Genomic DNA, 24,426 nt, shown 5'->3' on the forward strand with positions numbered 1-24,426 from the left:
GGGTGAGATGATCTTACCAGGGGAAGTGAAAACGGCCTTGAGAACATGTCAGAACTAGGAAGGCACTGGATAAAAAGAGAAGCAAGAGCAACAGGGAGTATCTTTTAGGCAGACCACACGAGCGAGGGGGAAGGTCAACTGCAAGCCCTTTCTATTGCAAAACTTGTCATTTTCCCACAAGTTGTTATCCATCCTTCTCTCCGCAAATAGAATAAATAGAAAGTCCCTCGGATAACCCAGAACACAAACTGCGTCGGAATCCGAATTAGGAACAAGAAGTCTCCTTACACGTGAAAGTGGTATTTGTTCTTTGGCCGAAAAGCATGTGGGGGGTTGCACCGAACCCGAGTGCAGGGGTAGCTATTGCTGTCTGGACAGCGGCCCCTTCCTCTCGGCGCCGCTCCCCCTGCCCCGCCGCCCCGCTCTGTGACTGCGGTGCCCGTCAGGGAAGCCACCGCTGGCGGCAGGCGTGCCAAGCCAGGCCTGTCCCGGTCCTTCCCAGGGCCTCCTCTACTGGAATCACACGAAGGGGCTCAGTCCCTCTCCCGGCACCAGGCTGTGCAGGGTGAGGCCAACAGCCGTTGGTGAGCACGGTTTCCTCCCGAGCAGAACCGAGCAGCCCAAGACAAGGAAGATGACAGCAAGCGAGCGAGCGAGGCGGCGAGAGCCCTCATCCGGTCTGGCCCGGAGCTGGCACGCCCCGTCCTTCCCCCGACTTGCCTGCACAGCCAGCTGATAGCGAGCCGCTCCTTTCGATCGGGCTGATCATCTCACCTACAGCCAAAAGAATCCTGACCAATATGATCAGGGAAACGGTCTCAAAAACAGACAAACGAAAAGTTCCTGACCTCTCCAGCACCTCAAAAAGTTGAATGAAAAACACAGAAATAGCAAGGCCTAGGACGGACTCGGGAACCAGGCCACGGAGTTTGAATCCAGTGCTCCAGTGTCGAGCTACGAGGCCCTGGGCGGACTGTTCAACTGCCCACTCGCCAGAGGTGAACCTTTAAGGTAACGCCAAGCCCGAGGATTTTCATTAAGGATTAAATAGGTCAACACACGTAAAGTACTCAGAGCAGTACCCGGTATGGAGTAAACATTCAATATGTGATGGCCTCACTGGCCTTACTGTTGTAGGACGTCAGCCTTAGTGTAGTTTCAAGTCAGTGGCCCAGGTGTTAGTAAGTTACGGTGTAACAAGCTAGACGGAGACAGGCACGGACACAGGCATGGAGCTGATCACAGAAAAGCGCGTTTGTCCCACCCCACCTGAGAGCAGCACCATCACACCCAGATCGCTTGTATTTCTTTTTCTTTTTTTTTAATTTTTTTTTTTAAACGTTTATTTATTTTTGAGACAGAGAGAGACAGAGCATGAACGGGGGAGGGGCAGAGAGAGAGGGAGGCACAGAATCGGAAGCAGGCTCCAGGCTCCGAGCCGTCAGCCCAGAGCCCGACGCGGGGCTCGAACCCGCGGACCGCGAGATCGTGACCTGAGCCGAAGTCGGACGCTTAACCGACTGAGCCACCCAGGCGCCCCAAGATCGCTTGTATTTCTAATAAAGGGGTAATTTCTTCAGGTGCCCACCAAGGGGAGGCCACTTCTACAGCCTCAGGCCCCCCACGTGGTCAACAAAAACAGGCTGTGTCAGCCACAGCGCGTTCCTCCAGCCCAGAGGCTACCCGTCCTCTGCTGCCCTCTCCCAGCGCCCTGGTCCTCAGGGCCACCGTGAAGCTGCCAGAAAGGCAAATGCTGTCCCAGAGCAGCCCCCAGGGACGCTCTATCCCCTGGGCATTTGGGACCTTGACAGTTTGAATCCTTTGTCCTATCTTCTCTCTCTCTCTCTTCCTGGAATACCACACACATAAAAATCTTAGGGCGTTTCTTCCAGACATAAAATACTTCCTCCAACAGTTACTTACTTCCTTCTTACAGCTCTACCTTCACCAACGTTCTTTCGCTATTTCTGCTGATTAAGTCAGGGAGAAGTTCTCGGCAGAGCGCTTGTGAGGAAAGTGCACAGTCAAAAGTCCAGAGGTCACCAGTCCCTGAACGTGTGGGCGCCGGAGGTGCTCGGCACGTAGCGGGAGGAAGCTGGAGGTGGGCAGGAGCCACAGGTTAAAAAAAAGAAATCTGAATTTGATAACGGGGAGCCACAGGGGGGTTTTAAGCAGGGAAGGGCACAATCGGACTGGCATGCGGTCACTTTGCCCCTTCTCTGAACCTCTGCTTGTAGGGCAGCAGGTCCCCCCGGCCCTCTGCATGAGGGTTCAGGTTATTTGGGACCTAGAGAAATGCAGATTGAAGTTTTACAGAAGAACAGCTTAGGTGGGGTAGAAATTCCCAAAAATTGCCTCAAGAGGGAGAAAGCGTAAGAAGGTAGATCATTTTAGCAAGCTGGCTCTACAGTAGTAAAGGCTAAGAATGCTGGGGGCAGGGGCAAGGCTCTCACGCCAGCATTTAGCTAATTCCAAAGCTATCGGGTGGGGAAGAGCCAGGGCCCAGTGCAGGTGTCATAGTCACAGGGCTTTCTAGAACCTGGCTATGGGACAGGTGCGCTGCTCCGAATGGTCAGTTCCGACACACTGGAAAAACAAGTTCATTTGATTCGTATTAGCCCTGACCAGAGAGACCACCTCCAGCCAGCCTACGTTATTTTCTTACTACAGCAGAAAACTGAGCAGGGAGCAAACCACACTGTAGCAAAGCTAGCCCTATAAACAACTGAACCTGAAGCAAAACCCTGCGATGACCCAAGAGATTCACCGTGGGACCTGCAGCAGTCCTACCTACGTTGTAGAAATATTCTTGGCCTCTCAAGACAAACACGGCTTTTGGCACTGAAGACCGGTTTTTGGTTTCCAGGCCAGAAAAGCAGTGCACCCCTGTTTATTTCTCCCTTATCAGTACAGTCAGCAGCACTGAAAGGACTCCTTCTCTTCTGACCCACTGGTGAGACAACACAACTCCAATCAATAAGCAAAGAGAAACAAGAAACATCGGCCACTTCAGTGGTGTGTAACAGATCAGAAGGCATCTTCTACGCCTTCCCGCATGTGCTTGCTTTACCTACAAGGAACTGGGGCTCACAGACGGGTCACCTGACTTGCCCCACACACAGCTCAGCACCAGAGCCAGAATTCAAACCCAAGTCTTCTGATTCCAATCCCCCTGCCCTCGTTGACCACGAGCACAGAAATGGTATGTTCAGATTTCTGAACAAGCACTGCAGAATCAGGGGACAGAGAGACAAGTCTGTCCTCTAGAGAGTGTACCATCTGCAAAGGAAGCCTAGGTCTTACTCATTCTCACACTCCCTGCAAATGCCCGGTGTGGCTCCTGGCCCACAGTAAAGCACCAAATAAACGTGTGCTGAGTGACGGTTGTGATCCAATCATGCGAACCTACCACACTAGAGAGTTCTCTGTGTAGATGGAGAGCTGAGGGAAGCCTGTGAGGATGCCTTGATGGAGGTCTAATCAAAGTACTGATTTTTGTCATATTGTCCATTATCAGTTTTCACCAGCGTGTTCTGAGCCTTTTGTAAATACCGCTGGACCCAGTGCCAGGCGGGCCCCACGCCGGCCTTCAGCCCAAGGCAAGGCTTTAATACAGCTCCACTCATCTGGAATCTTTGGCTTTTCAGGACCCTGTTTCTGAACACCAGAATAACCGAAAAGCACGGCATAAAGGCTGAGGGAGGAAAAAGGAACAACAAGACTTCCTGCTTTTATCTAAAAATATTAGGGCAGGAAAGGAAGCCGCTCAAATGTAGTGAATGACTACGTAAATAAAGTAGGTTTTTACTACATACCGACTCCAGCTCTAAACGTGTGGTTACAAACTAAGAAAAAACAGTGTCTCTACATGGCTTTAAAATGAAACCAGAACCATTTCTGCAATAATCAAGCAACTCGGCTAATGAGATCCAAGCTCAGCATTCCAGGTATTCAATTTCTTGCTTGCTTCTATACGACAAACCCCCTGGACAAGAGTACAATTTGCAAACCTGCACTGGAGGGTCTGACGCACAGTCTGATGCCCAGGCAGCAGCACAGTGCAAGGACCAGACAGTAGAACTATTTCTGATGAATATCCTATGAATATCAAAGGTACCCGGGGACAAGGGACAAGCTCAGGCACGTGTTCCAGCTTTGCCAATACCTGCAGTGTGACCTTGGGCATGTCTCCTAAATCCCTTAGGGCTTCAATTTCATCCTCCGTAGAACGGGAAAGGTGGATATGGTAAAGGTGAAGGTCCCAATAAGGAATAAAATTGTGAGAAAATGAAAGATTGCAATAAGTAAGTGTGACTTACCTGAGCCAAGGTTATATAAACTTTTAATAAAATACAATGCTTTTTCATTATAGACTGCTCAAAATGTTTCAAAGCCTGCCCTGACAGAATTGTTTTTTTAAATCAAAACTTAAAGATAGGATTTCTTTTTACAAGTAGGCTCTAAGGATAGGATCGCAGATATGCATAAACACCTGTGTAAGAAGATGTACATGGCAGCATTTGTAAGTGTTTTGAAGACATTTTAATGACATGGGAAGATAGCTGTAATTTATTATTAAATTTACAAGTCAGGATATAAAACTATAGAGAAGCATGAGTTCAAGCCCCATGAAAAATAAATAAATAAATAAACAAACAAACAAACAGAAGTACACTTAACATTTAAATTTAAAATTTCCTATACATGCACAGGAAAAAAGAATATAAGTAGTAATTTATATAATATTAATATATATTAATATACACACACACACACATATATATATATATATATATATATATATACGTATGTATAAAATGTTAATAAGGGTTCCTGCTAGGTTATAAAACTGTAGAGGACCTTGTTTTCACTCATTAATGTAGAAAAGAAAACTGTATTTCACATTATTGCAAACTGAATTCAGTAATAGAGTTGACATTTGAAAACACATTTAAACTGTGAATCCAGTACTACACATTTTTTTTAACGAATATACTACAGCACTATAAAAGTATTTTCTCTTCCTTATGATTTTCTTGATAGCATTTTGTTTTCTACAGAGAACACATTAATACATGTTAATCACTTATAGTGTTAATCAACTACATGGTCAGTAAGACTTCTAGTCAAAAGTAGGCTATCAGTAGTTACCTTTGGGGGAGTCAGTTATACATGGATTTTTCTGAACATGCAGGAGGTCAGCACCTCTAACCCCCGCATTGTTCAAAGCTCAACTGTATATTTTAAATTATTTTTTAATTGTCTGTAAGCAGCAAGCAGCATTCATTTGAGGGATGCAAAGTTTTTTAAATATCAAAAATCCAATTAAGGCCATGTCACACCAATAATTCCAAGAAAAATCAAGTGATCGTTATGTGATTAGATGAAACAAAAAGGGGGCAGGAGCTTCTGATAAATTCGACATTTGTAACTTTTTAAAACCACCCATAGAAAACAGGCCTAGAAAGCTATTTCCTTAATAATAAAGCACATCAAAGTATATTGTCTTACGAGCAACACCCAAGATCACACCTAAGAATGAGGAACTGGAGATATTACCATTAAAATCAGGATAAAAAAGATGCATGCTAAAACTATTATTGACAATGTTCTGAAACCCCAAAAACAATCCAATAAGGAAACGGATTAAAAAGTATTACTTTGAGAAAGGAAAACCCCAAACCATCAGTCACCTAATAATGTAAACATTTATCTCAAAAATCAAAGACACTATACACTTAAGATTCATCTATTTCTCACTCTCTCTCTCTCTCTCTCACACACACACACACACACACACAATCAACTAACTATAGAATGTTTAGTAAAATTCAGCAATATCGATATATTTTATCTAACTGAAATAATTAGTTAAAAGATTTAAAAAACAAAAGATTCTGGCTCCAACAGAATTATCTTAAAAAGACATGACCCCCATGTGAAAATGCATAAACTAAGATTCATGAATAGTAAATATCATGTTCATGGACAGAAGAAAGCTGTAAAGCTATCAGTTCTTCCTAAATTACAGTGGATTTAACTCTAATATGATCAAAATGCCCCCAAAATTTGGGAGTAGATAAAAATCATCCTAAAACTGACGTGGAAAGATAGACAAAAATGAGTTACAAAGGTTTTTTTTCCTGGGACATAACGGGGAAAAGGATTAACCTTATCATACATTATTAAAACAGAAAGCTACAAAAATGAAATCAGTGCTGGGAATGCAAACTGGTGCAGCCGCTCTGGAAAACAGTATGGAGGTTCCTCAAAAAACTAAAACTAGAACTACCCTATGACCCAGCAACTGCACTGCTAGGCATTTATCCACGGGATACAGGTGTGCTGTTTCGAAGGGACACATGTACCCCCATGTTTATAGCAGCACTATCGACAATAGCCAAAGTATGGAAAGAGCCCAGATGTCCATCTAGGGATGAATGGATAAAGAAGACGTGGTATATATATACAACGGAGTATTACTCGGCAGTCAAAAAGAACGAAATCTTGCCATTTGCAACTACGTGGAAGCAACTAGAGGGTGTTATGCTAAGTGAAATTAGTCAGAGAACTTCATGTGACTTCATTCATATGAGGCCTTTAAGAGACAAAACAGATGAACATAAGGGAAGGGAAACAAAAATAATATAAAAAACAGGGAGGGGGACAAAACAGAAGAGACTCATAAATATGGGGAACGAACTGAGGGTTATTGGAGGGGTTGTGGGAGGGGGGATGGGCTAAATGGGGAAGGGGCACTAAGGAATCTACTCCTGAAATCATTGTTGCACTATATGCTAACTAATTTGGATGTAAATTTTAAAAATTAAGAATTAAAAAAAAATATATATATATATATATATATAACTTATATATATATATAAAATGAAATCAGTGCTGTAATAGTACAGGCAAAAATAGATAACCAGAAACAGATGACCCAAAGATGTGATCAAGGTGAAAGTATAAGCCTGTAGGGAATAAAAATAATTATTCACATAAAAAGTGCTGCAATAATAACTAGCTGTTCTGAAGTGCTAAGATCCTACCTCACACCAAAATATCCAAATACCCAAAATAAACGCCAGATTGAAAACACTAAATGTTGCAATTAAATAAACACACAAAAAGTTTTAAACATATGAATAAATACTTGACTATATCTGGATGAGTAAGGACTTAGGCTTGAAACAAAGTAAGAAAAATGAAAATGATCAGTGTAAGAGAAAAGGAATCCACTTATAAAGTCAAGCAAATTGAAGTAAAACACTAAATGTAAATTGAAAGTGTGTATGAAATATACATCAATTGCATAGTCTGGGTTTTTCTTAGTGACGTATTTTCTGGATCTATCCACTAACTGACTCCAAAACGATGTTTCTCCTAGAATAATGAGTACTCTTAGCACCGGAACTGCAGTTTCCAACACCATTTCCCACTAACAGCAGCAGGGCACCCTGGAGCAAAGGCTCGTTGCTGGGCCGGGACAGGGAAGGTACAAGCTAAGCCTGGGACAACTGGTTGTGCTTTCAAAGATTAACAGAATCATGTTAAAAGAATACAGAAGTCGGGGCACCTGGGCGGCTCAGTTGGTTAAGCGTCCAACTTCGGCTCAGGTCGTGATCTCGCGGTACGTGGGTTCGAGCCCCATGTTGGGCTCAGTGCTGACAGCTCAGAGCCTGGAGCCTGCTTCGGATTCTGTGTCTTCCTCTCTCTACCACTTGCTTCTCTCTCTCTCTCTCTCAAAAATCAATTAAAAAAAAAAGAAAAGAAAAGACAAGACTATAATGGACCCAAACACATCCAACCAATGAAAATCCCTATGTCCACAATTACATTTTTTAAAGATGAAAAGCAAAAAAACAAATAAAAACAACAACATATTCATTCCCATCGGAGGCAGCAACTCCTTAACTATTAAAACTGTTAATAAAGGGAAAAACTTACCCTGCCTCGTTAACAGGAACTATATTTTATAGCAATTAAATAGCCCTGGCCCCAGCTGATGAAGGAAACTTCTGCTTTACACAGAACATCAACTACTGCATGTAGAAAAGCAACTGAATTAGGAAACATCATTCATTAACCCTGATCAGAATTGTTATTTTAGATAATGATTATCAACTGGCGCTTTAAAAAAAAAAAAAAGGGGCAGGGAAAAAAACCAAGGTGAATAGCCTCTGGTAAACTGCACATTCATATGGCACCCAGTGCCACACAGATCGCTCTCTGGTCTCATGAGGGGAAACTGATGCAAGAGGCAGGGATCAGCTTCTCATCACCCTAACCCAGTGTGCAACCTGAGCATCCATAATGGTGGGTCAGTCAGATCTTCTGTGCCTTCTGATGGGATTCATGGATCACCAATGGTGTGTTCTAGCCAAATATACGTAACTTTCATCCATTTTAGGTCCAACTTCCAGTTTACAAGAAATAGAGCAGAAAGAAAGCAAGCTAAATGACACCACAAGGAAACCAGAAGACAAATCCAGAAGTTAGGACAAAGTGGTCAGGTGTCTTTAACAAGTCAGTGTGACAAAAAGTAGGGGGAAGGGAAAAGGACGTGCTAGGTTAAAAGAGATGGAAGGATCTTACCAAGCAGATGCAGTGCAGAGGACATTTCTGAGATCACAGGGGTATCAGTGGAGTCTGTTATGGGTATTAGGTAAAACACTACTAAAATGGAAATGTACAGATTGGCTACAAAAAAGTCCATGGCAAAACAATATGTACTTATGGTGGTTCCTCCAAAAGTTAAAAGTAGCATCACCGTACAACCTATCAGCTCCCCTCCTGGGTGTATATATATTCAAAAGAATTGAAAGCAGGAACTTGAAGAGATTTGTACGACCACGTTCACAGCAGCACTATTTAGGATAACCAAAAGGCAGAAGCAACCGAAGTGTCCGTCAGTGGATGAAAGGATAAACGAAGGGTGGTATAAACGCACAGTGGAGCGTTACTCGGCCTTAAAGAAACACAATGAAATTCTGAGACACGCCACAACACGGACGAATCCCCAAGACACATCAAGTGAATTAAGACAATCACAAAAGTACAAATACCCTATGATGCCACCTGTATGAGGTACCTAGAGCAGTCAAAAGTCAAATCGTGGCTGCCAGGAACTGGGCGGGGGGGGGGGGGGGGGGGGCGCGGCGGGGTGGGGGAGAAGGAATGAGGAGTTGGTATCTAATGGGTATGAGGTTCCAGTTTTGGAAGACGAAAAGGTTTTAGAGACCGGTGGCGACGATGGTTGCACAAGAACGTGGTTGCACTTCATGCCACTGAACTGTACACATGAAAGTGATGAAAATGGTAAGTTTTATGTTAGAGTACACTTCGCCATAATTTTGTTTTAAAAAGTACATAGCATATGACCTGATTTCGGTGGGAAAAAAATGTGCATATATGAACAGAAAAAGTCTGGAAGGATCCACGCTAACATGTTATAATAAATGATCTCTAGGTTGTGAAACCTGCATTTCAGCGTTTCTTAATTTTCTACAACACCTGTACTATGTACTACTTCTGTAACAGAGATGATGCTGTATAAAGCAAACAGGAAAAGCATTCAGAGTGCTACATTTGATTTCATTATATATATATAATATATATAACTTAAAAAACTACATTCAATAAAAAGGAAAAGGCTGGAGAAAAAGATCTGCAATAAGCATGAGATCAAAACTTAATTCCCAAGCATATTTAAAAAGCTCTTACAAATAAAAATTTTTAAACTCTAAAGCCCAAAGAGAGAAACAGGCAACAGGCTTGAACAAGGAAGCGCCAGTTCCGCTGAAGAGGAAGTTCAAGGGTCCAAAACTCTCTTGGGAAAAAAAAACAAAACAAAGATGATAAACAATAAATGAAATAAACGCAAATTAAAATACCAATAAGATACCATCTCTCACAATCAGATTGTTGACAGGAAAGCCTAACAAGCACTCTCAGGCGCTCCTGTGATATTAAAATGTGATCACATCTTTCTGGAGGGCAATTTAAGCATATATATCAAGAGCTTGTACAAGTTACAATATTATGAACCACTGATACACGAAACACAGATAAAATCTCAAAAACAGACTGCCGAGTGTTCCCTAAGAGTACATACCTACTAAGTAATTCTGTGTGTGTATGTGTTTGTACCCATGTGTGTTTGTTCTAGAACAGGCAAAGCTAACCTACGTGCGGAAAACAATCAGAAGGGTGCTTGCAGAGACGGTGGGGAAAGAGTACATGAGAAGGGGAATGTGGGAACTTTCTGGGGTGATGACAATGTTGTATACCTTGACGGAGGTTCGGATTACACAGATGTCTGTATGCATTAGTCAAAATGCAGCAAATGTACAGTAAGTATTTGTGCACGTCACTGCAGTGTGTAAATGTTACCTCAGAAGGAAAAAAATACTGAACTCTAATGATACGCATGTTGGAGCATTTAAGAGAAAGTGTACTGATGTCTGCAATTATTTTAATTTTTTTTTTTTTTTTAACATTTATTTACTTTTGGGAAACAGAGACAGAGCATGAACAGGGGAGGGGCAGAGAGAGAGGGAGATGGAATCTGAAGCGGGCTCCAGGCTCCGAGCTGTCAGCACAGAGCCCGACACAGGGCTCGAACTCATCATGAGCCATGAGATCGTGACCTGGGCCGAAGTCGGATGCTTAATTGCCTGAGCCACCCAGGCGCCTCGGTCTGCAGTTATTTTAAAATGCATCAAAGAAAAAGGAGATGGACAGTTGGATAGATGTGATAAAGCAAGTATAGTAAAATGCTAACGTAAAAATACAAGAGTTAGGTAAACGAGTGTCCACCGTAAAACTCCTTCAAGAATGCTGCATATTTGGGGTAGCTGGCGGGCTCAGTCAGTAAAACATGTGGCTCTTGATCTCCAGGTCATAAGTTCAAGCCCCACAATGAATACAGAGAAGAAAGAAAAAGGAAGGAAGGAAGGAAGGAAGGAAGAAGAAATGTTGTATAGTTGAGATTTTTCATAATATTAAGTGTTAAACATACTAAAAAGTAGCAAACAGCCATGAGGCAGCCTTCTGGAGTATGGGAAATGTTCTATCTCAATCTGTTTGTTATATGCGGCACACGTGGGTAAGATTTTATCAAGCTGTATGTACACTTTAAGATTTTGTACACTTTGCTTACTGCATTTACACCTCAGAAAAGTGTTTTAAATGAACAGCAATCAGAATTAGGACACTGAAGTGTGCATAATTGGGGCACCTGGCAGGCTCAGTCGGTAGATCATCCGACTTTTTTTTATTATTAAAAAAAATGTTTTAATGTTTATTTATTTGCTTTTGAGGGAAAGAGAGAGAGCACAAACAGAGGAGGGACAGAGAGAGAGGGAGACACAGAATCCGAAGCAGGCTCCAGGCTCTGAGCTGTCAGCACGAAGCCCGACGCCGGGCCTGAACCCATGAACCTCGAAGTCATGACCTAAGCCAAAGTTGGATGTTTAACTGACTGAGCCACCCAGGTGCCCCAGATTATCTGACTCTTGATCTCAGGGTCATGAGTTCAAGCCCCACATTGGGTACAAAGCCTATAATTAATTAATCAATTTTTTAAAATAAAGTACATTTAATTAACATCCTCAAAAGGATAAGGGACTATGCTGCAACCAAAACACATGAATAAGCAGTAATGAAGGGAACAAAGCATAAATCTTGAAGACAAAGACTGTCTGATCTAAGAGCTCCATGGGGCCAGAGAGCGAGGAGGCCTTGAGGGCTGAGTCAGAGAGCCTCAAGCCCAAGCTCAGCAGCCCTCTGGACTCCCGCACAGAGATGGGAAAAGGAAGCAGAGACACAGAGGACAGATCCAGAAGAGTCTAAAACCCACCATCTGGAGAGAGCTGTAGAAGGAAAGGAGGAAATGCAAGAGGGACATTTGAGGAAATAAGAGTTAAATGTTTCCTAGAGCTAAAGAACAAAACTGTTCAAAAACTCATTTTAATCACAGTTACTTAAAGTCATCTACATGGACATAGGAGAAACACCACCATTTTCTGAGAAGTATCTCCTGATTGTGCAATTTCAGTGATCCTTGCTCCTTTCCCTATTTTTCAAGTTGTCTGCAATGAACATGACTTTTACAATAAGGAAAGGTAACAGTTTACTTTTATAAAACAAATCCAGAATCAAGAGACAAGAGAGGCTTCTCAAAATCTCCCACCTCTTGGGGCGCCTGGGTGGCTCAGTCGGTTGAGCGTCCGACTGTGGCTGAGGTCATGATCTCGCAGTCCATGGGTCGGAGCCCCACGTCGGGCTCTGTGCTGACAGCTCAGAGCCTGGAGCCTGCTTCGGATTCTGTGTCTCCCGCTCTCTGCCCCTCCCCCACTCACACACTCTCAAAAATAAATAAAAAATTAAAAAACAAACAGAAACCAACAACAACAAAACTTCCCACATCTCCTTCCTCTGGCTGCCGCCCTGTGCTATCACAGTGAACCTGCTTCTAAGTGCTCACCACAAATACGGGTACGTTACTTGATCTCTTTACATTTTTGCTTCTTTAGATCTTCAACAGGGACAATAAAATCCCCCCTTCCTGCCTCACAGGAGTTTGGGGAGCATCAAATGAGGTGATATATAAAACTAGCACTTGGTGAGCCACTGAGCGCTATACAAATGGCTACATGTTATCACAACTTCGAAGCTGGTAAACCCTAAAATGAGTCACCCTCCACCGCCAGCACCCCTCACTCCCCAAATCCAATCTGTCCTCTGGCCTACCAGCTTTTCCTTTGCTCATTCCCTCCTTCCCAACCCACTGCATGACATGAATTATACCTGGTCTTATCTTGTGCCCAAACCACGGCCCCAGGCCCTGCCTTCCCTCACCCACCCCTCACAACTTCCTCCTAAACCTTCACCTTCCTAAAATACGCTTATTTTATAAGGACCCTGCTGAAAACAAGAAGCCTTTGGGAGTTGTCAAGGTTTGTAGGATGGACTTCACAACCTCTTCACCCCGGCTTTTGGGTCCTCCCTCCCACACATGGTCAAGTTCCTCAAATTCTGCAACAAGCCAACACCTCCCACCCCAGGCAATCCCCCATCCTGTACCTATCTAGGTCCTCCCGGCCTTTCCCAGGCAGAGAGAAAGGGGTTGACCCGGGCTCTCTCTGCACCTTTTGACCAATCCAGATCTAGCTCCTGCCAGTTCTCTAAACACCCTCTCCATCCCTTGGGTGCAACCCTCACTTCGGGGTCAGAGGCCTGCCCCCCTTTCCTTATGCCCTGAGGGCAGGGCCTGGCAAAGTCCTCTGACATCCTCTATACTAGGCCCTGGAATTGATCTGCTAATCATTCTAGTACTTAAACTTTCTTTGCCTAACTGGATTTCATAGGAATTATTTCTTCGGTTCTCTTTGTAGCTTTGATATCTATGTGTATATCATATCTTTTTTTTTTAATTTTTTTTAACGTTTTATTTATTTTTGAGACAGAGAGAGACAGAGCACAAACGGGGGAGGGTCAGAGAGAGAGGGAGACACAGAATCTGAAACAGGCTCCAGGTTCTGAGCAGTCAGCACAGAGCCCTACGCGGGGCTCGAACTCACGGACCGTGAGATCGTGACCTGAGCCCAAGTCGGACGCTTAACCGACTGAGCCGCCCAGGCACCCCTGTGTATATCATATCTATTCCCACATAAGATACTGTTTAGCTATTATGCTTTAAATAAAAAGCTATGCTTCATAAATTCTTCTATAACTTCTTCCTCTCAACATTAAGTTTTTGAAACTGACCTATGTTGATACCTACAGCTATAAACCATTCATTTTCAAAGCTATAAAATATCTCTTTTTGATATATTTGAGTACCTCACAACTTATTTATCCATTATATCGTCGATGGATATTTAATAAAACATTTGCTATTAGAAGCAATGCTATCATGAACATTCCTGTGCATGTTTCTAGCTCACATGTGTTAAGTTTCTAGAGTGAGGCTGCTAGGTCACAGGGTCACACAATCAACCGTACCTGGTAATGACAATGGTCTTCCCCAGTGGATGAAATACTTCTACCTACAGCGCTGAAGATTGCCTCAAAATACTGTCAAGCGTTTAAATGTTTGCCAATTCATGGGTGTAAAATGTTATTTCACTGTGGCTTTAACCTGCATTTCCCCAATGGGGTCAAACATCTTTTCATGTGTTTATTAGCCATTTGGTTTCCTCTATAATAACAGGCCTGTTCCTGTCTTTAACTGTTTTTCAACCTGGCTGTCTTTTTCTTAATTGACGTGCACGAGTTCTGTATATTCTGGGTGCTCATCTTTTATTGGTATTGTGTGTTACAAATTTCTTCTTCCAGACGATGGCTTTCCTTCCTTTTCACTCTCTTTTGATGAGAAGTACTTTAAGGTAGTTGAATTTATCAACCCTTTCCTTTCTGGTACATCGTTTGTGTGAGTTGTTTAATAAACCCTTCCTTACCCAGAGGTCATGAAAGGATTTATATTTCCTTTTAAGAAAAAAGTGTTAAAAACTTCAAAAAGGAAGTTATAGAAGTGGTCCATAAGCACATAAAAAGTACTCAAAATTATCAGCCATCGAGGAAATGCAAGTCAAAACCACAATGAGAAACCACCATACATCCACCAGGAGGGCTAAAATTAGGAACCCGGTAACACCAAACTGTGGCAAGGATGTGGAGCAACAGAACCTTGACTACCCTTTGTTGGCAGGACTGTGAAATTGTAGAACCACCTCAGGAAAGGTCAGGCAGCTTCCTAAAAAGCTGAACATACAGCTGTCCTATGATCCCGCAACTTTGCTTGGTATTTCCCCAAGAGAAATGAAAGCATATGTCCACAAGATAATTTCTACTAGAATATTCACAGCAGCTTTATGCATAATCGCCAAAAATCAGAAACAGCCCTGTTGTTAACCATCACAAGAGAAGGGAGAAGTGGAATGGGATGGAGTCCTACAGCAGAATGCGACTCAGCAAGAAAAAGAACAGGCTACTGATGCACGTGACACAGACCAATCACAGAAATACTGGGCTGACTGCAAGGAGCCTTACACAAAAGAATACATGTTTTAAGATTCTATTCCTATGAAGCCTAGAATAGGCAAAAAAAAAAAAAAAAATTATAATGGATAAAAATCACATCAATGGCTGCTAGTAGGTGGGGTTAGGAATGGGGAAGGAGCACGACCTGAGAACTTGCTGGGGGCACAGTAGTATTCCACATCTGGGCAGAAATCTGCATTTAGATGGTGCATACATTTGTCAAACAAAAAGGAAACAAATTTATGGGGTGCGTGGGTGGCTCAGTTAAGCGGTTAAGCATCAGACTTTGGCTCAGGTCATGAACTCTCAGTTCCTGAGTTCGAACCCTGCATCGGGCTCTGCACTGACAGCATGAAGCCTGCTTGGGATTCTCTCTCTGCCCCCTGTTTTCTCTCTCTCTCAAAATAAATAAACTTAAAAAAAAAAGGAAACACGGGCGCCTGGGTGGCTCAGGTCGTGATCTCGCGGTTTGTGAGTTCGAGCCCCTGGTCGGGCTCTGTGCTGACAGCATTTTGGGAGCATCTGGGTGGCTCAGCTGGTTAAGCTTCCAATTCTTGATCTCAGCTCAGGTCTTAACTTCAGAGTGAGTTCAAGCCCTGCATTGGGCTCTGTGCTGGATGTGAAGCCTACTTCAAAACAAAACAAAACAATTAAAAAAACTTTTTTTAAACATTTATTTATTTTTGAGAGACAGAGACAGAGCATGAGCAGGGGAGGGGCAGAGAGAGGGAGACACAGAATTTGAAGCAGGTTCCAGGCTCTGAGCTGTCAGCAACAAGCCTGACGCGGGGCTCGAGCTCACAAGCCATGAGATCATGACCTGAGCCGAAATCGGATGCTTAACCAACTGAGCCATCCGGGGGCCCCACAAACAAACAAATTCTGAACTCTAGTAAGTGATAGGTGTACTGAAGTGTTCAAGGATTAAGTATACTGATATGTGGAACTTTGAAATGCCTGCAAAAATAAAACAGATTGCAATGGACAAAGGCACAGAAAGATGTGACAAAGCAAATACAGGAAAACGTTCACTGCAGCATCTAGGAGGCAGGGAGAAGGGGGTATACATTCTTTCAACTTTGCTGTAGGTTTGAAAATGTTCACAATATCAAAGGACAAAAACATATTTTCAAATGGAAGAGACCGGCTTTAAAAAATAAGATCTATTTGGGGCGTCTGGGTGGCTCAGTCGGTTAGGTGTCCAACGTCGACTCAGGTTATGAGCTCATGGTTTGTGGGTTTGAGCCCCGCGTCAGGCTCTGTGCGGACAGCTTGGAGCCTGGAGCTTGCTTTGGATTCTGTGTGTGTGTGTGTGTGTGTGTGTGTGTGTGTGTGTGTGTGTGTGTCTCCCCTCCCCTGCTCATGCTGTCTCTCTCTCTCTCTCTCTCTCAACAATAAACATTAAAAAAATTTTTTTTAAATAAGACCTGTATCAGCAAAGTCTGCCTTTGAGAAAGGTGACTGAAAGAAAAAGATCAATCCTTACATGTGATAGTGCCTCGGGAGTTTGCAAAACACTTTTACACCAATTATTTTAAGTGATCCTCACCAAAACCTGGGTATTCTAGCCTCATTTACACTTGAGGAAACTTGGGATCAGAATCTGGCAAATATCACACAGCAGGTGCCCGACGGAGCTGGACCTAAAAGCGAAGGTCTCGGGCGCTTCTTCCTGGGTTCCTTCAAACACACCTCACTGGGGAGCTGCCATCATCTCCAAAAGGCTGAAGGCCACATGCAAACTGCCCACGTGCCACTAGCTCTTTGGGCTGTCGCACGAGCAGAGTGACAGGAGCTGAAGGGGCTACGGTCGCTAGCAGCGCGGGGAAGAGACACGAGCAGACAGTGAAACAGTGCGACTCAACACCCCAAATCTACTCCAAACCCATTGAGAACAAAAGCACTGGCAGGCCGCACACTGAGCTCTCTGAGGCCACCTTCAAACCTTAGGGACCTCTGTGACATCCTTCCCGTCTGGGTGGACGGACAACCTGCGTACGGTGCCTAAGACACTGCAACACAAAACCTGTCACAACACTTCTCTGACCAGACGCTCCGCCACTCTCCTTTCCAGAGCAGAACCACAGGAGAACAGAAGGAGGGGACCCAGGAACATTGCTCAACGCGAACACGGCCAAAACTGAAGGCAAAAGCTTTTAGTAACCACCCCGCACGTTAATCACTGGCTGCAGGGTATTTTGGCTTTTTGTTAAAGCACACACAACACACCCCGACACTTTTTGTTAATTTAAATAAGGTGAACCAGACCTGTGGAACGTGAACGAAAGCCCTTTCGGCCTTAGAGACCGGTGTATTATTTATCCAAACATTCACTGAGTGCGCCAACCACTTCGGGAAATGTAATGAAACCAGGACAGAGTCCTTGTCCTCAAGAGGCCTGTAATCCAGCAGGAGGCTCAGGACAGATCTCCCAGGCCTACTCGGCCTACAGGGGAAGATCTAAGAGCAGAGAAAAGAGAGTTCAAGTACAACCAGAGGCTCAAGAAAGATTTCAGCTGGGCCTTGAAGATGCAGACATGCAGAGCTGGGGGTGGGGAGTGTGGTGCTCTGGGCAAAGGCTGATGGGAAGAAATAGCTCCGAGGGGGCTCCTGGCTAAGGAAGGCCACCTGAAGCCTGAGCAGGAAGAAGGGAGGGTGAAAAGGACTCCCGAGGGATGCCTGCCAACTCTTGTCAGAGAGCAAAGAGAACAAATTAGAGGGCCCCACAGACGTCTGACTTCGGGAGTTAGCCGGGGCAGGGCCAAATATGGCTGCGACTCTCACGAGAGCAGGAACCCAAGGGAGGGCTGAGTCAATTTCCCCAGCAAGTCATGACTTAACAAAACCCTGATAATGTGCATTCAGGACGCCTGCTCAAAACCCAGGGGGACCTGTGACACCTGCAGCCTGGCAGAAAGCCAGAGGATGGGAAATGTAACGGAGAGAGGGAGTTAACAGAGAACAGCCCAGGAGCAATGGGTTTGAATCCCTAACTGTATACGCCTAACTGTAAAAGCGTGGGTGAGTTTCCAACCTACAGCGTCTTATCTGCAAACGGGAAACGACACCCGTCATCTCCCAGGATTGCACGGATTACATGAGATAACATCGGTAATACATACATGCAGCACAATGCCCACAACATCAAAAGCATCCAAGGAACGGTGGGTATTGCGTCTATGAGTAGGCTGCACTCCAGGAACTTCCGAGTCCGGGCCTCCTACCACGCTTCACTGTATTGAGAAACCAGGCTGAAGCCACTGACCTTGGACAAGACCAAAGGATTACTCACGTCCTAAGCAACTTCTCCCTCGGTTCTTTGATTTTTAATTAAAAAAAAAAAAAAAAAAAAAAAAAAAAAAAAAAAAATCTGTCCTTTAAGGCATGTGAGGTTATCCTGAGACATCTGCCTCACCCTGTACACTCACATCACGAACCTTCTGGTACAAGGGGAAAAACCAGTGTCATGAGCCACTTCACAGGGAGCATCTGTGCCAGAAGGGACCACAGGCCTCATCCCAGCCCTCACAAGGAGGGTCTAGGCTAGCCCAGCGTCAGTCTGGGCTGATAAGAGTTGTGACACTCAAAACATCTATCTTAAGAAACACACTTCAAGTTATAGGGTAATGACAGCGTTAGAACAGTTTAGAATATACATGCAAAGTATCATATACATAATAAGAGTTCGAGAAAATATAAAAAGCATTATCTTTATAGCCAGTCCTAGCCAGATAATAAGATTCTATATACCGAAAGGCTTAAGGACACAATGATGAGAGAAGGGATGGCCCTGAGCCACAGAGATAAATGACAGTTACTCATTCCAGGAACAGAAAGTTAGGTCTCACTTTGTCAACTACACTTTCAGAAGGAAACTTTCAATAATTCAAGAATCCACCAAGAATCAGTGACCCCTAATTGGGGGGGGGGGGGGAGGAGGGGAAATCAGGCAGATCACACAAACAGAAATTTGCTTCAGTTAGGGAAATATAAAAATTTCATGAATGCACTCTGTACATTAAAGCAGGCGACAAATTTTATTCCATGGCTAAGAAACACCAAGAAACTACTAAACTCTGGATGAGCAGGCTGGTTAGTTTGGCCAGTTTTGAGGAAGAAGGGAAGAAGGGGAAGGCAGTGAAAAATCAGAGAAAATCGGGCGAAGGAAAAGGGAAGGACAGAAGCAGACTAGAGACAGAACGGAGAGTCCGTGTGAGCGGATTCCGAGTGCTGAAGCCAGCAACCCTTGGTGACAGGTTAGTGGAGAGCCACACTACTGTTACCTGTTGTGTGCTGCCCGCCCGGCTGCACTGATCCTTAAATCTGTGGAGGGAGATCTACCCTGCTCACCAGCGTGGAAACAGATTATTCCCTGGTATAAATGCTCCTAAGGGGCAATAACCAGAAACTTCCATAAAACCAAATCTAAATCCTTCAGCCTCCACTCTAGTTAAAACCGGTTTCTATTTCCTTTATATGGGCTGGGTGCATTTTCCACTTCAATGGCCTGGTTCACACAATTCCTAATTCAACAGATGTCTGTGGAAGGCCCACTACGTGGGGGGGAAGACAGCAGTGAACAAAACAGACGTGACTGCCATCCTCACAGAACTGGTTAGTGACAAATGGTGGGGGACGGGGAGTGGGGGGGGGGAGGCATGGATCATAGCAGTGCAAGGGGCCGCTTGCAAAAAGGAGGGGGCCTAGGCTCTCCTCTGACACCCTTGCCCCCACGCTCAAATCTTTCAAGGTCAACTCAAGTCCTAGCTAAGGAGAGGGAAAACCAAATAAATCCAAAGGCTGACAAGAAAATGTGGAAATGTTACAGTTAAAGCTCACGCTGATTAAAAACCAAACGAAACTCTAAGTGTTCAAACTGAAGACAGCATTCATTATCTGTCACCACATAGACTGTAACTCCCGAAATGAGTAAACAGAACGTTTTTAGTAATAAATAAGTTCATAAAGATGACCCAGCCTAATGTATTCCAAGGCCCTGAAGTACCTTTGGAATCATTAAGAAGCAAATTACATTTACTATGTTTTAATGTTCAGTATATTTCTTGTACTTTGAATATTGGGATCATGTGAGAGATCATGTCCTAACATGTGGCCCAAGACATACCTCAATAAAAAGGCTCTATAACCAAACAAGTTTGGGAACTGCTGACACTCTGAACGTCATTTGGCGATTCCCAGGGTATTTTAGGAAATTCAGTTTTCTGACAAATCCTGCGTAAACTTAGTCTGAGCCAGTATTGCCCACACTCATTTGGAAATGTCTCCTTTTTTCATTTAATACCTATTAACGGGCAACAAACTGCTCAGGGAACACATGGGGGATACACTACGGTGTAGGGGACGCGATGCGTAATCAATTTGAAAACGCGATTATCCGTCTCCCGAGCGTTTTGATGAACTGATGTTTCCTATGTAGGCTATTAAAATACAAAAACTTCCCCAATGAAATTCTTTTTGAAATTCACTCGGTGAGATGTTTACTGCATTTTTAAGACAAAACATTTTTTAATGCACCAAAATTGGATCTTAGTGTTTTAATTATAAAGGAACTCAAATTAATCGTATAACGATTTGAGTTTGCTAAATTACTGGAAGCTTATCTTCTCTAAACACGTAGTTTTAGATTTCTAGAGTACCATTTGATACTTCATTGTAAAAGATTCATCCTGTTAAAAAATAAAACATGCTATTTACCTCTGCCCTATTACCTGAAATGCCTCAATACAAATATCTGTAACTGAGATGTGTATCAACACATTACAGTTTGTGAATAACAAGCATTTCTGTGGTTGTGGTGGTGTTATTTATAATGGGATTCCTCCTCTGGAAATACTAATATTACCTTAAACCGTATACTGGAGGTTTTAGGGAATAAAATTCCAGTGACTGAAAAGCTTCATCGTTCAGTTAACCTTAAAGAACCAAGTTCGACACATTCATTTAGCACCTACTACATGCATGCCAATGGATTAGGCACTGTAACGATGCACGCTATCTCTCTGGGCCTCAACTCAAGACAGTGAGTGGTCTGACAATGGGACAGAATATGTAAGACTCAAATCAGGGGCTCTCCAGACACCGTGGACAGCGGAAGAACATAGCTGCTGCCCTGGAGATGCTAACAAGACACACAGGTGAATTTTAGCACACCTACACCACCATAAAAAGGCCAGGAAGACACAGGGCCTCTTTCTACAAGTGCTGGTTTGGTGACCTAAAAGGTCATTATTAGTTAATGCAAGATAACCAATATTAGATGTGGGTCAAAAATGTGAAAGCCCTTGTTAATTCCATATTCAATTTCACTTGTGTAATGCTTTTTTTTAAGCCAATGAGTAGGCTTAAAGTAGAAGCATCACAGGGATATTAAGAGCAGCTTGGATTAACAGCCTAAAACCATCTCAGGTGTCTTCAACAATCTGTAGAAGGAATCCCAACTTCCGGTAATCAGAACAAAGTTAGACTTTCACAGAGGGTACTGGAGGGGTGGGGAAATCACTTCGGCTAGGTTACGCAACACTAGAAAAAGACTTTTCAGTTTCGTATAGAAAGAGCGTCGTGGACGACTGCTAGAAATTTAACACAGAAAGTGAACAAACGGTATCAAACTTGGGAGGTCTAGCCATCTCCGGTGAGCAAGAAAATCCAGACAATTCTGCAAACGACTTTTAAAAAGCAGCCGCAACGAGAGGGGAGGATGATCAACACTCTGAGGCCATGCACAGCAGAATTCTTTCTTCTGGTTTAATTAAACAGAAATGCATGAATTCCAGCTCTAAAATTTCAAATCCAAGAACTGGAAAGCCGCCGCTGTGTGTCTTCATGAACATCTTTTCCCTTTTTTCCATTATTGTCCCTTTAGAAAAATCTTAACAAACAGTAAAGCCCAGAAACTTTGACAAAACATAAGCCAAGGCGATACACGCCGGAGAAGACACACAATTCTGAAAAACAGTCACAAAATGTCCTAGTAAGACTACTTAATAAAAAATTAACTTTGTTCTGCTGAATGCTTCAAACGTCGCGTGTCTAATAGTATTTTCTCATTACATATGCTTTAAATACACCACGTATGCTAATGACCGTGAACCTCAAATACGTGTGCATTGAAGCAGAGCTGTCGTGGCTTCAGATTACATTTTAATAGTCTCAAAGAAACTGGGAAATTGCAACCGCATGCATGTGCAAAGCTGACTGACGGAGGGGAAAACAAAACAGGGTGGTAGGACCCAGCGCCTCGGCTTCCCAGTGCTAGCCGCCCTTCCCTTAACATCACGAGAACCCAAAGAACAAAGTTCACGCCGATTTAACGTTTCTGGGGCGCGCCACCATATCCCGGGGGTTCCCCGCTCTTGGAAGGCGAATTGACTCGAGCGCCCCGGTCAAGCTCACGGCGGGCCCTGCCAGCTGAGACTTCGGACGGGTCCCGGGAACCGACGCCGCGGCTCGGAGGGCGTCCCGATCGCAACCCTGCCGAGGAGGGTCCGAGGACGCGCGGCTCGGTCTGCCCTCGGGACGCTGCCCCGGCCGGCGGGCGCTGGCGCCCGTCAAAGTGACCCAAAGCCCGGCGAGAGGGCACGCGGCCCGGGAGGGCGCCCCGCCCGGCCCCGCCGCGGGAAAGTTGCCGCCCGGCCGGGCCCGACTTTCGCCGCGGACCGCGGACCGCAGCCCCCGAGCCCTCCCCCGCCCCGGCCGCCCGCCCGGCGCCCCTCACCTTCCTGCCGCTGCCGTCGCGAGGCTCGGACTCCGCGAGGCCGGCACCGCGGGCCCCGGGCGAGGCGGTGGTCTTCGGGCCGGGTGGGAGGCGCGGCCCGGCGGGCGGCGGCGGCGCGGCGGCGGCGCCCGGCGCGTCCTCGGCCTCCTTGCCGCCGCTGTACGCCGCCCGGCCCTCGGAAATGTGGATGCTCGGTGCGCAGCCCATGCTGGCGGCGGCGCGGCGGACACGCTGGCGGGCAGCCGCGATCCGGTCAGCAAACGGCCCGCCCGGCGCCTCGGGGCCGCCGCGGGCGCCGTGTCATCGCCGCCTGGGCGGGCGGCGGCGAGCGCGGGTCTCGCGTCAGGAAGTGCGGCCGCCCCTTTTATCGCCGTGCGGGCGCGGCGGCGGCGGCGGCGGCGGCGGCGGCGCTGGGGAGGGGGCGCTGGGGCGGGCGGCGCGCCGCGGCCGCCCCTCCGAACATGCCCTTCCTGAGGCGGGAGCCGCCGGCCGCCTCCCTCACATCGCCGCGCTCGCCTGGCCGCGCCGCGCTTCCGGGGAATTTCGGGGGAGGAGATTTGCGCTCTCCCAACCCGGGAGCGGGCAAGTCCGCGCCGCGCGAGCGACACCGCCCCGGCCGCGGGGCGGCGCGACCCCCGGGGGAGGTGCGCTCCCCGCCGCGCCCGCCGCCGCCTCCCCGGGCCCGCAGCCCGCGCCGCTCCGCCCGCTGGGCCGCCGCCCCGCGAAGAAACGCCCCTGGCCCGAGCGCCGGCGGCGGGGAAGACTGGCCCGCGCGCTCCCGCCTTTGCGGGGTGGGGGGTGGGGGAGGGGGGGCGGGGGTCGAAGGACGCCCGTCGGGGCGACGAGGCCGCGGCCGGCCGTGTGGGGACAGAGCCGTCGCCTCCAGCCGGGTCTGGGGCCGCGCCGTCGAGAAGCGCGGAAGCGGCTGCGCTCGCCGGTCTGCCGCGGCCGGCGCGGCTCCGGCTCCGCGCTCCGGGCCGGGTCTTGCGGGCAGCACGCCGCGCCCAGCCCCCAGCGGTGACCTCCAGCGGGTGCTGGCGTCAATGCAAAGCAGCCGGGGCGCCCGCCGCCACCTCCCGGCGCCGCGGAAGAGTGAGCATGCGCGGCCACGACGGGAGGGGGCGCGCGGCCCGGCTGCCGAGAGGAGGAAAGCGACTCGCCCAAGGACACACGACCGCCTGGGGCCTGAGGCCATAAAAATCCGGACCGCTGGGTTCGAATCCCGGTCCCGTAACTTAGCAGCTACTTGACTTCGGTCAGGCCACTACCGCTGAGCCGTGGACCTCTCATTCACTGACGAGGCCCGTGCAAGGACCTCCGTTTGGGGCCGGCGGGCGGGGGCGGGGGCGGGGGGGGGGGTGGCAAGGAAGGCACCCGAACTCCGGGTCCCGGGCGGGTGCGGTCTGGGCGTTACGCCGGAGCCCGCAGTGCCTGTGCGTTCCCTCTTGAGCCCAGACCTGGAGAGCCAACGCCTGGCTGGCTGCACTGGCGACCCGGAGGCGGCAGTGTCGAGAAGCTGTGTTTCGTGGCAGGCGGGGGCGGGGGGGGGGGGTGCATTTTCCTCCCCTCACCTGGTGCCCAGGACTCCAGAGGCTCCCGACCTGCAGGCACGCCGTGCAAAGTGGGGCCTGTGAAGAGCTGTCAGA

The 24,426-nt window shown here is 46.4% G+C and overlaps 1 protein-coding gene across 2 annotated transcripts in view; it reads right to left on the reverse strand.

Annotated features, from left to right (window-relative positions):
• The window catches only part of PDE8A (phosphodiesterase 8A), a 153,494-nt gene extending 130,375 nt beyond the window's left edge, over positions 1-23,119 (reverse strand). Inside the window, exon 1 of one of the 2 annotated variants that reach the window (XM_019460363.2) lies at positions 22,781-23,119. In XM_019460363.2, the coding sequence (XP_019315908.1) occupies positions 22,781-22,987 (207 nt within the window). In that variant the 5' untranslated portion in view covers positions 22,988-23,119. The remainder of the gene's footprint in view (positions 1-22,780) is intronic. The other variant, XM_019460362.2, reaches the window with a different exon arrangement.
• Positions 23,120-24,426: the final 1,307 nt, after the last annotated feature.

Source organism: Panthera pardus, unplaced genomic scaffold (assembly GCF_024362965.1).
Source record: "Panthera pardus isolate Hobbes unplaced genomic scaffold, ASM2436296v1 HiC_scaffold_23, whole genome shotgun sequence".
Lineage (NCBI taxonomy): Eukaryota > Metazoa > Chordata > Mammalia > Carnivora > Felidae > Panthera > Panthera pardus.